Source organism: Scyliorhinus torazame, chromosome 5 (assembly GCF_047496885.1).
Source record: "Scyliorhinus torazame isolate Kashiwa2021f chromosome 5, sScyTor2.1, whole genome shotgun sequence".
NCBI classification, from domain to species: domain Eukaryota; kingdom Metazoa; phylum Chordata; class Chondrichthyes; order Carcharhiniformes; family Scyliorhinidae; genus Scyliorhinus; species Scyliorhinus torazame.
The window spans coordinates 187,670,794-187,684,170 of record NC_092711.1 but is presented as its reverse complement, the minus strand read 5'-3'; the positions used below and the strand labels follow the sequence as shown (position 1 = coordinate 187,684,170).

Genomic DNA, 13,377 nt, shown 5'->3' with positions numbered 1-13,377 from the left:
GCAGTAGTGGGATTTGAACCCATGCCTCCATATAGACGGGAGCCTAAATCCAGTGCCTCAGACCACTCGACCATACTAACACAGCATTCTACGGCAGTTTACCTTCATAATGTCTCTGTGAAGTGGTCATTGCCCGCTATCGAACCAATTGCTTGCCAATGGACTAAATGCACCCACTGCCCCAGCCCCTCCCCTGAAATGTACCATTCCCCAGCACCGCTAATACTCCCCTATGCACCCTGAATGAAATCCCGGGAGATTGGTCACTTCATGGGGAAGATAATATGGGGCAGAACAGTTACACAACAGTGTGCAATGAAAACTCCCGATATCCGTGTTATTGATGTCACTGAGATTCTGAAACTAACCGATTCCTGTTCTCTCCCAGTGACAGATGCATAATGTAAATATAAAAGCAAATTACTACGGATGCTGGAATCTAAAACAAAAACAGAAAATACTGGACAATCTCAGTAGGTGAGACAGCATCTGTGGAGAGAAAAGGAAGCGAACATCTCGAGTCTGGATGACTCTTTGTCAAAGCACAACACTATGTTTCGGATTGTCCTCCTGCTCATTCTGGCCTGTGTTCTCGATTTCATTGGACCATCTTCCATTGGTGGTGCCCAGAAAGTTTCAATCAGCAGCGCGCTCCTTGTTCTCAATCACCTCAACCAGAGTCCACAGCCAATTGGCGGGAAACGCAGTGAGGTCACTGACGATCAGGGCAGACAGATGTGAATCTGATTAAAGTTGGGATTTGATTGGTCAATGGACCATTGATATCTCAGTGTGAATGAGGGCTGTGTGTGCAGTGAAAAGGTACTCAGTATATTAGTTGGGGTTGTGCAGTGTGGCTGCTGCTAATAGTGTTTGTAGCGCTGCTAAAGGAGGCATACAACAATTTCAGTGAGTAGGAGATTATTTATTTATGTGTATCTGTTTTTGTTTAGGATTGCTTTTTGTTTCGAAACTGAGCAGGTTCTCTTGGTGCGTTGACGCTGCTGTTTAGATCTTGTATGACCGGATCGAGTGGGATTACTTATGGGAGCTGCTGGAGCGGTTTGGGGTTCGAAGGGGCTTTGTTGACTGGGTTAGGTGGCTGTACTGGGCTCCGGTAGTACGGACAAATAGGACGACTTTGGAATATTTCGGAGGGCACCGGGGGGTGAGACGGGGATGTCTCCTCTCCTCTGCTGTTTGTGCTGGCGATAAAGCCGTTGGCAATTGCTCGGAGGGGCTGGAAGGGGTTGGTCTGGGAGGGGGAGGGGAGGAGGGAGGGGAGGGAGGGGGGGGGGCACAGTCTTGCTGTATGTGGTTGAAGGGGGGAAATTATGGGAATTTGGCTGTTTTTGGGAGTACAAGCTTAATATGGGGAAGAGTGTTTGTGGTTCAGGAGAGGTGACTGGGGGAACTGCTGTTTAGAGTGGTGGGGGACAGTTTTAGATACTTGGGTATTCAGGACTGGGACAGGCTACACAAATTGAACCTGGCCCAGTTGGTGGACCAGATGAAGGAGGATTTCTGGAGATGGGATGTGCTCCTGTTGTCTCTGGCGGGTAGGGTGCAGTCGGTAAAAATTATGGTCCTCCTGAGGTTCCTTTTCGTTTTTCAGGTCCTCCCCATCTTCTTCCTGTGGTCCTTTTTTAAGTGGACCAATAAGATTATTGTGGGCTTTGTGTTGGGGGGGGGGGGCAAGTCCATGTGGGTGAAGGGCAATGCTTGAATGAAATTGGGGAGATGGTGGGCTGGTGCTGCTGAATTTCAGAAAGTGACTAACAGCCATGTTAGGAGGTGGTTGGTGGGGAGTGAGCTTGTGTATGGAGGTGGCTTTGTGTAAGGGCACAAGTTTAGGGGCACTGGTGATGGTGCCCCTGCGGTTTATGCCAGTGTGGTACTCTAGTCCAGTGGTGGCGGTGGCCCTGAGTTTGGGGGTAGTAGAGGAGAACTGTGGGAGCAGAGTGATCCCCAATCTGTGACAACCATTAGTTTACCCTGGGGAGAATGGATGGGGGGGGGGGGTGGATCTGAATTTGGTGGGTGGGGATTGAGAGGATGGGGGATTTGTTCTTTGAAGATGAGAAGGTTCTTTGGGGTGGGGTGGAGGATACCTGTGTGGGGGGGAACAGTGAACCATGTCCATATGTTTTGGGATGTCCAAAACTGAGGGTTTTGGCAGGGGTTTGCTGATACCGTGTCCATGGTATTAAATATGGTGGGTGGCAATGAGTCTGGAGGTGGTGATTTTTGTGGTATCGCAGGATCTGGGAATCCAGGAGGGGAGAGGTGGATGTTCTGGCCTTCCTTCCCTGGTACCCTGGAAGTGTATATTGCTGGTGTGGACGGACTCCAAGCCCCTGAAATCGGAGACCTGGCTTTCAGACATGGCAGGCTTCCTATGCCTGGAGTTTGCCATGAGAGGTGTCTCCTCGGGTTTGTCTGGAGGTGGCAACCATTTGTTGACTCGCTTGCAGAGAACTAATCGTCAGCAGAAAGGGAGGGGGGATAGGTTAACGTAGGTTAGTGGGGTGAGTAATGGCAAGACCTGTGGGAGAGGGTGGTGGTGGAATTTGCGCATGTATATTTTCTTCTGTATACTGATTTTGCTGCTGTTAAATTGCCAAAGAATACCTCCAAACTTTTATTTTAAAACACTATCTTGTATTTATGGGCTGTTCAAGTGGTTTAATTCACTTTTGCATGACCTGTGATGTTCACATGACTCTATCTCTGTTATTCCCTTTAAACTTTATGAATAACTTCCAGATAGGTGGGAATTCACTCTTTGGTTTAATTTTTACACTTGTGCTCTCTCTACCCAATAGGTGAGAACATTTTAACTCGGTGGATTTTGGTTTTAATACAGATTCAATGGGAACCATCAGAGTGACTTTACCATCTTTCCCTGGGAAACGAGGAGTGCCAAAGGCGGTGGTCATCCCAATGACTCACATTGAAATAATCAATATATCTGGTATGAACTGTTTCTGTACTCTGCCACTGGGAGCTCGGTATTGGAGTGTCAATGGTCGTTTTGGTTCCCTTGTGTTAAAATGTTGTTCTCTCCTTTCTAGTGATAATCTGTAACATCTGAGTGGAAAGTGAATTACTATCTTGCCTATTGGGTCATGGACAGTTGCTCTTTGCAGATTCGATGGCTTCTTGGGAATCAATTGAGGCTAATCGTCAGCTCTTGATTACTGTTTATTTGTTGACCTTTGAGCCAAACCTCCAGGGTTGTGTAATGGACGTCTCTGGAAGTGTTTCAACATAATTAAATTGGCATACGATGGCCCAAGCCTCTTGTGCTGTAAACCATCTTCACCCCATAGTTCATGATTCACAACCTAAGTCTTTCGTCAGTAAACCATGGTATAATGCTTATCCGTGACTCTTCTACACATGCACATTTCATTATTGATTTGTCGAAACTTATAATTGAAATAAACATGTTGGCTTTGTGATCGAGCCTTTACCACATTCGACTTGCCCAGTTGCCATCTATACTAATTGACTGATGTTGCCAGCCATTGGGTTCACGAAGTGGAAATGTCGCATTTTTTTGAAGTGCCTTGGTGTTTCTGAATTGGAGCTGGAGTGGCTGCAATGAGATATTTCCTCCCAAGAAAATTTTGTGGATAAATATCTATCCCAAACTTGGAGATTCACACGCTACAGAGTTATTACAGTCCTAGACAGGAGATTCTCACGCTACAGAGTTATTACAGTCCTAGACAAGACCCCAATAGTGGCTGGGATACTGGACAGCATACCTTGTTCCAGGAATGACTTCACGAAAAAGTAAAGATACGGCAAAACAAACTTCTGCTAATCAATAGTGAATTCTGTAACCCTTAACTGATCCCTTTATTCCCACTCAAAGAAAAGAAAAATCTCTGCTCAAGCCACTGTTAAAACAGCTAGCACCCAGGGATATCTGCTGCAGATTGTCAGACTTTCAAGACAAGATCTGACTCCTGTCAGAACCATGCAGACACTTGGCTGTAATATCTCTGCTTGTTTCCGTTCACCTGATCAGACCATTGAGATGCTTGGAAAGCCAGCTGTCGACAGACATCTTTTTTGAACTACTGTAGAGACCCAAATGCAACTACTAACTCGTATGTTTAACCTGTACTGCATCAAATAAGTAATGTATCTGAAACGCCTACATTCATCACACTTTGTGAAGCAAATAAAATTGATTTCATAAAACATGACAACACCGATTCAATAAATAGATTTCACTCCGTTCCCTCATCGAAGGAAGGGAATTCCAGCTAAATTCTGCACAGACTCTGGAAACTCATTTCTGCTTTTCCTTGATTCAGGTTCCTCCGCTGACAATTGTTATTTACATCACATTTGCACAAAACATTGATACATTGATCTTGGGCGTCAGCAGTGACGTTTTTTTGGAGGGGGGGGAAGAGGGAAAGAGGAAAGAGAAATTGTTTTAAAACACTAACATGAGCCTGCAAGAAAAACAAGTCCAGTATTTGGACCATATCTTCAGCGCCTTGATGCAGTCACACGACCATGGTTTCCATCAGTGATTATTTAACGGTTTCAGCCCACTCCTAAAAAAACAATCTGTCCTTTTTCTTTGTCCCTGCAGAGAGCGGACATGCGAGTGCTGAAACCCACAATTCGCCAACTGGCCTGGACAGTCCCACAATTCATCAAGTGGCCTGGACAGACCATACTGACAGTCCTGCCCAGCAGCACCCGTTGTAAGTAAACGTTCAGGGATAGCTCCTTTCTATTTGTCACCCGTTCAACCCTCTTGCCCCTGATCTTTTCAGATAGAGTATTGATATCGGTCTTTTGAAATGCTGGAGTTGGTGTTGGGGTTTTGAGGAGTGAATGACGTCGAGAATATTTCCAATAGTCAAGTGGCGTCATGGAAGACTGGGAATGGCCACCGCTGGACTGGAATCAGTTTTCAAAAGCTTTAGCACCGTCCGGGCGAATCTGTTTCCGGTGAATTGCACTTGCGAAGAATAGAACTGGGACCAAGGTTGACCGAGGTTTAAACTAAATCGATTCGATGTGCTTGGTGGATGTTTGCTACCCTGTTTGCTCAGGACTGGAAAATGAGCAGCTATAGATGTGGTAGTCATGGCAGGCATCGGGTTGGATATCTAATACTCATGGAATGCTGTAATGAAAACCCATCTGGTTCACTAACGGCCTTCGGGAAGGAAATCTGCTGTCCTTACCTGGTTTGGCCTACATGTAACTGCAGACCCACAGGAATGTGGTTGACTGTTAACTACTCCACCCATTCAAACTGCCCCCCCCCCCCCCCCCCACAGAAAGAGTTTGAGAGAAGTGTAATTAATGCCAGTCGCTCTTTATTTATGGACATCACTTTCTGGAAGGGTGAAAGTGTTGGCGATGCTTCAGAAGTGAATGCTCGTGGCGATGAAGAAGGGGCTCTGCTTCAAGCAGATAATGCTAACCATGGAGGACCAATAGGAAGAGCTTGAACTGATTCTTGAGGAGCCACCGTGGACCTTTGTGGGCGTGTCTTTCCTAATTCCGAATAAGCATCTGTAACCTTGTGTTGTGAAGGATGTTATGTGAATTAGAATGGAGAGATATGAAAAAGGATGCTTCAGTCAGTAAAGCCAATTGACTCCGATTTAAATGACCATCTTGTCGTTGAACATTTTCGATCTGTTACTGAAATGACGTTGGGTTCAGATAGGTTAAAGGTGGCTGTTCAATGCACTTATCCAGGGAGCAGCAGTGCAATAATTATCTGAACATTATAAATCTTGTACTGGTGTTGCTCTTTCTAGTACAGGAGTAAAATATACTGATTTTGGCTTGATGATTTCCAGGAATTATAATTGACTCTGTTGTTATCGGCCAGTTACTAGAAAATGTCGTCTCCGAAGGGTGCGGTCCCTGTAGTTGATGACGACATGTATAAGGATACTACACTCAGGACAGCATGAAGTGTTTTTGTCGCATTTGGGCTCCAGGTTCACTGTCTCCTTGTCTCCACAGATGCTGTCAGATCCGAAGAGAATTTTGGAGTTTTCCATTTGGGTTTCATATTCAACAGCTGCAGTAACTTTTTATGCTCTCCAGGCAGATTTTCTCATAATCTACATTTTCATATTCCAGTAGAGTAAACGCAGAACATATTCCAAGGGCTGGAGATGAGAACACGGTGCCCCAGGACATGGGGAGAGCCAATCTGACTGTACCAAGAACCCCCATGGTGCTCAGGTAAGGTCTTTTCAGAACCCAGCCTCTTCAGTGTCCGATCCAATTTGATTTCGAGCATGCTTATTCCGGCAATCAAGGGCTGTATTTTAACCGCATGGCTTGTCGGATAAAATTCAATGCTTCCTTCCCCATAACACTAATTAATAACAGACTTCCCAAAGACGTTAAGAAGAACACCCCCCAAGAAAACGAGGATTAATGGATATGAAGTCATGTCTCAGAATTTTCAGGCCCTTGTTGATTTTTTAAAATTTCCAGTACCCAAATTTGTTTTCCAAATAAGGGGCAATTTAGCGTGGCCAATTCGCCTACCCTGCACATCTTTGGGTAGCGAGACCCACGCAACACGAAGCTTGTCCATGATTCGTGATCCAAACTCGGCGCCCTGAGGCAGCAGTGCTAACCACTGCACCATCGTGAGGCCCCATTGCATTTATAATCCTACAGTAACTGCCTTCCCTAAATGGGTTACAGCTTGTCCCTCCATTTCACCCTATCTCCACAGATTGTGCTGAATACTGGCGCGCGCCTTAGTCTTCCGACGGCTGAGGTCCCTCTATGGAGGAGTTCTTTTCCAACACCCTTTACACTCCCCACCCACACACTTTGGGACTTGGTGGAGGGTGTTGCACGCAGGATTGTCATACAACACCGCGTTGTGCCAGGCCCTGCTGAGGTATGAACATTCTGGGGTTGCCAAAAAAATGAACTGACTAGTATAAAAATACTGGCGAAAAAAGGAAGTCCGAGGACAGGAACCCTGCACTGAGTAACTCCTCCTGACTCCTGGAAGCCTGTCCAACATCGAAGGCATAGTGTGATTTTAAAATACTCTGCACTAGTCTGGATGGATGTGACTCGAACACAAAATCAACACTATTGAGGACCGAGCAGCCCTGCTTGATTGCCACCCCTTCCACAGATGCACAGTGATACCAGTGCATACCATCTGAAGATGCAATGCAGGAACTCGCCAAGGCTCCTTCCAAACTCAACCTGCCAATTGAAAGGCCAAGGTCAGGAGATATCTGGCAACACCATCTGGATGTTCCCCTCCAGTCACATACGTCACTGTCACTGGTCAAAATCCTGGAATTCCTTCCCCACAGCACGGGGGTGGCCCAACATCTTGGCGGTTCATGCCTAACTAGGAATAGGTGATAAATGTTGACCTGTTTGTTAAAATGAAGATGTATGAAAAGTGCACATGGGACTAGATATACTGGTACATTTCCAACCTTCCTTGCATGCAGTGACAGTGCCATAAGACCATGCAGTGCTGCATAAAGACCAAAGGCAGCATAGACGTAAGAGGCAGGATAGTGTTTTTGTGCAGAAGGCAATACAGGATGGGGTTCTCCTGTTAAGAACCTACAGCATGGAAAGAGGTCCTTTAGCCCATGTCTGCGTCAGCCATCAAGCACGTGACACGACTGAGTGGCCCCTGTGCTATGGTTCTGGTGGACCAGCTTGGGTTAGTCCAGCCTAGTCCATGAGATTTTACTGCCACCTCTGCTTGTATCTCTTACCACAGGCGGCGCCAGAGATCCCATCAGCCAATGAGCACCGAGGAATTGGAAATGGAGACCATCTCTCGATTGCAGAAGGCGACAGCAGAGCACATCAAACGCAATCAGGAAATCATGCACAGGGCCATTGCTGGAACAGGTATACTGGTGTTGGCTATCAAACTCTTCCATTTGGATGGAATAGTCAATCCAGCTGGCCTGCAAGATTAGCTACTTCGGATGCACTCCAATCTTGCAGTGTCTGAACTACTGGGGTTTTGGGAAGGGGGTTGAGTGGTGCTGGGGAAAGGGGTGATGAGGAGGAATTGTGGCCTTTTTTTTGAAGATACAGGTTCTTATCTAGATTGTAACTATTAATTTGGGTAGAGGTTTGTTTTGCACTAATCTACAAATTGAGTCAGATATTCAATCCTTGTGCAAGTGTTCTGGATGGTGGGGGGTGGGGGGGAGACCAGAGGATCCATCCCGATTAGATCTAAGGCTCCCATTCAGAATTGCGATGTAGAGTTGTAAGAACATTAGTTCAAATCAAAGATGCTTGCTTTGATTGCTACTGTGCTGTACAACTCTCCCTTCAATTGGGAAAGAGCAAATACTTAGTATGTGATGGGGGGGGGGGGTGTAAGATGCCAGTGTTTGCTATAGTTGGCACTGTACTGAATCAGTGGGCATGATTGTACCAATCAAACTGTTTGCACATCATATTGGTGATCTCACCAATAACACTTCTATGTGCTCTTCATATATTAGTGGCCATTGTATCACATGACACTGGTTAACTTATCCTCTAATAATGCAAGGTGTTCTCTCTGTACCAATATGATCTGAACCAAGTCAGTTAATGCAATGTAATGGGAATGAGCAGGGAAGGCGTGAGCTCAGCACCAGAGTCAATGGCAGAATTTATCTTTACCTAGAAAAATGAACTTTGTTCTGTTATGGGAGAAGGACAATGCCTTGTTAACTTTCTTGCTGTTTCTTAACTTAAAGTTCGTGTTTGTTTTGTGAACCATTACTATCCTCCATTTTGTGCTAGAGGCAAGTTTCATTTGTGGAACCCTCTTCCCCAGTTTTTGATCTCTCTTCAGGTCAGCACACGAGGAGGAATTCCAATTTGCTTACCTTTCCTGTCAACATGCAACTCCACACAACTCAGTCAGCTGCTGCTCACAGAGAATCCAGGTCCGATACGGAGTATAAAGAGTTTAACTTCATCCAGGAGCTCCGCAAGTACCCACCTTTGGTGAGTGAACAAAGGTTTGATTAACTTGAATGATTCCGTCATGAGCTGAAGTCACTTGGACTGCCCAAGTCTTTCTGACAGGTTTGTGGCCATCTTATTACTCCCATCTTATTACTCACATCTCCCTTGTGGCAGATTAGAATTGGGTCCTTGTCCCACTTGGCCATCTCCTCCTCTCACCATACATGCAAAAATTAATCCTATCCTTGCAACTCTTGGGTTAAAAAGGGTGATTAGGAGACAGTTCGTCCATTGTGTTTGGGTACTATTCTTATTGGGTGATAGGGTAATGGAGACAAACTTATTTATTTACTTGGAAGGGCATACCCGATGTCATGGAAATAATAGAGACCGAGGCTTCGAGCTTCGTTTCAGGAATTTTATTTAACACTAATCGTGGAGAGACTGCAGTAGGCTAAATAGCCATTCCACAGTACTCTGAAATTACGCAGTTGAAAACCATTATATTCATAGTCTGAAATACACAACAATAAGTGAACATTGGCTGGCTTGGTTATGTCAAACAAACCTTGGGAATGCTCTTGGTGCCTGGTGCCCTTGCTAAAACTGTTTCTAAGCAGTATTTTGTTTACATTAATTTTTTTGTTCAGAGTTTAAAATATAGTCCGGCAATCCCCATGCTTTACAGTGTCTTTTCTTCAATAGCAACTAATGTATTTTAAGTGGGCAACTAATCCTCAACTTCACTTCCACACCTGACCAGGGCAATGAAATGCATTCTTGGATGTGACTGGCATTGTCCACCTTGTGGCCTAGCATTCGGCCAGTGAGAACCGTAATCGTCTACCCCTCCACTTAATTCTGACAGTCATCCACACAGCACTCTTGCACTGTGTATATAGTCCATACTCTGAACCATTCTAACTGTAGACTCACCAGGGAAATGCTTAAACCTCTTAAATATAAAACTTTTACTGAAACCTGGGAAACTGGGTGAAAAAGGTATTCTCCTTGGGCACATTTGTTCCTTGGTGTCATTGACAAACATGGAAATATTGCGCCCAAATCATTCCAATTAATGAGGCCCATGCTCTATCATTCCAGCCAGTGAGGCCTCCAGGAAGCTCTTGGGTGGACACCAGCAACATAACGGGCCAAGTGCAGTAGCTGCCTCCCCTCTTGCTCCTTTACGTATTTTCCTCTACAAAATAACTGCATTTGTGAAAATGGGCAATTCGCCATCTTCGACCAATTGTGGCCCAGCCAGTGATGCCCACATCCTGTAAATGAACAAAATATGGACAGCATGATAGCATTGTGGATAGCACAATTGCGTCACCACTCCAGGGTCCCAGGTTCAATTCCGGCTTGCGTCACTGTCTGTGTGGAGGCTGCACATCCTCCCCGTGTGTGCGTGGGTTTCCTCCAGGTGCTCCGGTTTCCTCCCACAGTCCAAAGATGTGCAGGTTAGGTGGATTGGCCATGATAAATTGCCCTTTGTGTCCAAAATTGCCCCTGGTGTTGGGTGGGGTTACTGGGATGTGGGGCTAGGGTGGAGGGGTTGACCTTGGATAGGGTGCTCTTTCCAAGAGCCGGTGCAGACTCGATGGGCCGAATGGCCTCCTTCTGCACGGTAAATGATGATCTGTGTGGGTTCTCTGTTTCCTGCCCAAAATCTTAGTTGCCATGCAGCAGCTTTAAGCTCCCTGCCATTCAACAGTGCAGTGGCCTATTTTCATTTTGCAATTTTGGGGGCAGCACATGTTACTGTGTTATGGGGATAGGGTAGGGTGCTTTTCCAAGAGCTGGTGCAGACTCGATGGGCCGAATGGCCGCCTGCACTGCAAATTCTATAATCTATGAATGGGCACAGAGATCACCTTTCCCACCATTTCAATAACTGGCAAGTCCTTTATTTTCTGCTGATTCTAATATCGATATCACTGATAATGGTTGAAGACTGTCCATTACAGCCTAAGGCACTGGTAGACACCAGGCAAATTTGGGGTGTTTGTGTTTCGGGGAGTGGGAGAGAATGTTTCTTTCTATGCTCGTTCATGAGACGTGGGCCTCGCTGGCTGAGTCAACCACATTGCTGTAGGTCTGGAGTTGCATGTAGATGAGGACAGGATGACATTTCCTTTCCTAAAGAGGAATCAACAATGGACATCATTAGACTTCTAAAAATTCCAGATATTTAAATCTTGAATTTGAACCCAGATTCTCCAGACATTACCCTGGGGTCAGATTATTAGTCCACTGATGACACTGCCTCACCTAAAATGTAAATTTGGAAAGTTTCCACTGTATACTGTTTTCCTTTGAAGTAGGATTGTGAATAAGTGGTGGGCCACATCATTTGAGGACTAGACTTTCAATGATACAGGGGCTTTATTCACTGGGAGATTGACTGTGCCGATGTCTATGGTTGCAGGGTTATAATTCCGCCCCCCCCCCCCCCCCCCCCCCCCCCCCCAAGGTGATGTGGATTTGAATCATCACTGCTAGAACAGCAGCCAGTTGCACTTTGGTGATGGTAATGGATCAGTGATCCAGAGCCCAGGTTAACTGTCCTCTGTCCAGGGCACAAAGCAATGTGGAACAATTGCCCAATTCATGAAGGAATAAAATACTATATACAAATTCCAGAATTTTCTGGTAGTGTGGAGGTCCATGCAGTCCAGGACATAATAAGGTGATGACTAGGATCTAGGAAGTGTGATGCTAATGTTGGATTTCATCTTGACTGCTGGGGTACAAACCTGGCACTTTTTTTCGTTGTAAAGAGCACTGCATCTGGTGAACCAGTTTACTTCTGAGCAACATGGCAGTGGCCTTGTTTGAGGTATAGATTGAATGAATATTGTGGTCGATTTAGAATGCAGTTTGAATTGATTTGTATACTATGATTCTGCCATTCCAGACACGTGTGTTCCAAAGATGCACAGTGCCAAAGCCATTCAACATGTTGCAAGTGAAAGAAAAGGATATGAATATTAAGCCATATATCTCGATGGCAGAGTTCATCAACAAGTTTGAATATCGGACTTGTGGAGCAGCTGCCAGGGGCTGGGAGACTCCAGGTACCACACTCTGCCCTCATTGATCCCTTCTCCTGCACCCCCACCATTCTCTAACCTCCCATTCTCTGACCTCTCATTCCTCCTCCATTACCAGGTGCTCCACAACCAGTCTCCCTCCTTTTCCCATTACTGCAATTGAAGGCCAAGTTGACCATTGGGCAAACCGTCAGGTTATCCAACAGTAGCCTGTACATTCCTGTCATTCTCCACTCGATTGCTCTTATTAGAATAAGACACTTGTTAACTCTGCCTGGACTATTGGACAAGTCCAAGGTGTTCAACATTGCTTTAGCTAATCTGGGCACAATTAGTTCCTCAATAGTTAGTATCCTGTCTGTCAGACTTCTCCCAATGGGAAGAATGTGATCTCCCAATATTACTGACTGTAATCCAGAGGCCCAATCCCTTTCCAGCTAATGGACTGGGTTTGAACCCCACCACAGCTGGCTGTGAAACATCTTGGCACCCAATTGTCAAATCTGCGTGCTTCTAATTTGGATGGTAGCCATGATGTGGAGATACTCTACTTCTAATTTGGGGAAGGACATTGTTGTCATTATTGGTTTGGCATATGACTCCAGACACGTAACATGGCTGACGCTCTGCAATTGGGCATGGGCAGAACATGCTGGCCTTTCCAATGGTCTCCATATCCCAGGTGCTAATGCAATTTATCTTTTGATGATTCAAAGAAAAGGTTGTGAAACTTTGATTATTTTCTGGAAGAGACGGTTAGCAATGCAAATCATAATTTAACCCCCCAAGGTATTGGGAGCTCTGCTGTCGATACTTGGATTGACCCTTTTTTCTCCTTCTTTCCGTAGACCTGTGATGGTTACGTTCAGGATGGTATAACTTGCAGCAGTAAAACAATCTCGGCCTCCGTTTCCTTGTCATAAATGTGTGTTACTCTTGTCAAACGTCCCCTAGTGTGAAACACTTTCACTTTTTACTAGTTCATTTAGCAGCCTGGCTATTGAAGTAAATTAAATTATTAATTCCAGTCCACAAAGGACTTTTTCACTAAACCTCTTCAAGGTAGCTGGACAGTAAGTGGTAAAAATGTATACAACCTTGTACTTTGTCTGTTTTAACTTGTATATGTAATAAAGATTTCTTTTGACATAAATAACTTGTTTTGTGCTCTTGCATCTGGACCCATTTAAGCTGCTACAGGGTAAAGTGGGTATGAAGTCTTTCTGCTCCATTCATTTTTATCCTGGGAGTATTAGTGTTTTATTTTTGGTGTTGGGGAGGGGGAGGAGAAGAGGGAGGGATTTTAATGCAAGTGTTTATCTCGGTCTGGCACAAACACAAT

General features: G+C 45.2%; 1 protein-coding gene across 1 annotated transcript; it reads left to right on the top strand.

Moving 5' to 3' along the window:
* The first annotated feature begins 856 nt into the window (after positions 1–856).
* LOC140422730 (targeting protein for Xklp2-like) lies at positions 857–13,146 on the top strand. Its single transcript, XM_072507683.1, has 8 exons — positions 857–909; positions 2,867–2,974; positions 4,619–4,733; positions 6,139–6,243; positions 7,778–7,911; positions 8,843–9,015; positions 11,900–12,059; positions 12,884–13,146. Exons 2-8 carry the CDS (start codon positions 2,872–2,874, stop codon positions 12,889–12,891), a joined length of 798 nt encoding a protein of 265 aa, XP_072363784.1. The 5' UTR covers positions 857–909; positions 2,867–2,871; the 3' UTR covers positions 12,892–13,146.
* Positions 13,147–13,377: the final 231 nt, after the last annotated feature.

Coding starts and splice junctions, on each gene's coding strand:
- LOC140422730 (XM_072507683.1), top strand. CDS start 2,872: ATGGGAACCATCAGAGTGACTTTACCATCTTTCCCTGGGAAACGAGGA. Junction 4,734..6,138: donor CCTGCCCAGCAGCACCCGTT/GTAAGTAAACGT, acceptor TTCATATTCCAG/TAGAGTAAACGCAGAACATA. Junction 9,016..11,899: donor TCCGCAAGTACCCACCTTTG/GTGAGTGAACAA, acceptor CTGCCATTCCAG/ACACGTGTGTTCCAAAGATG.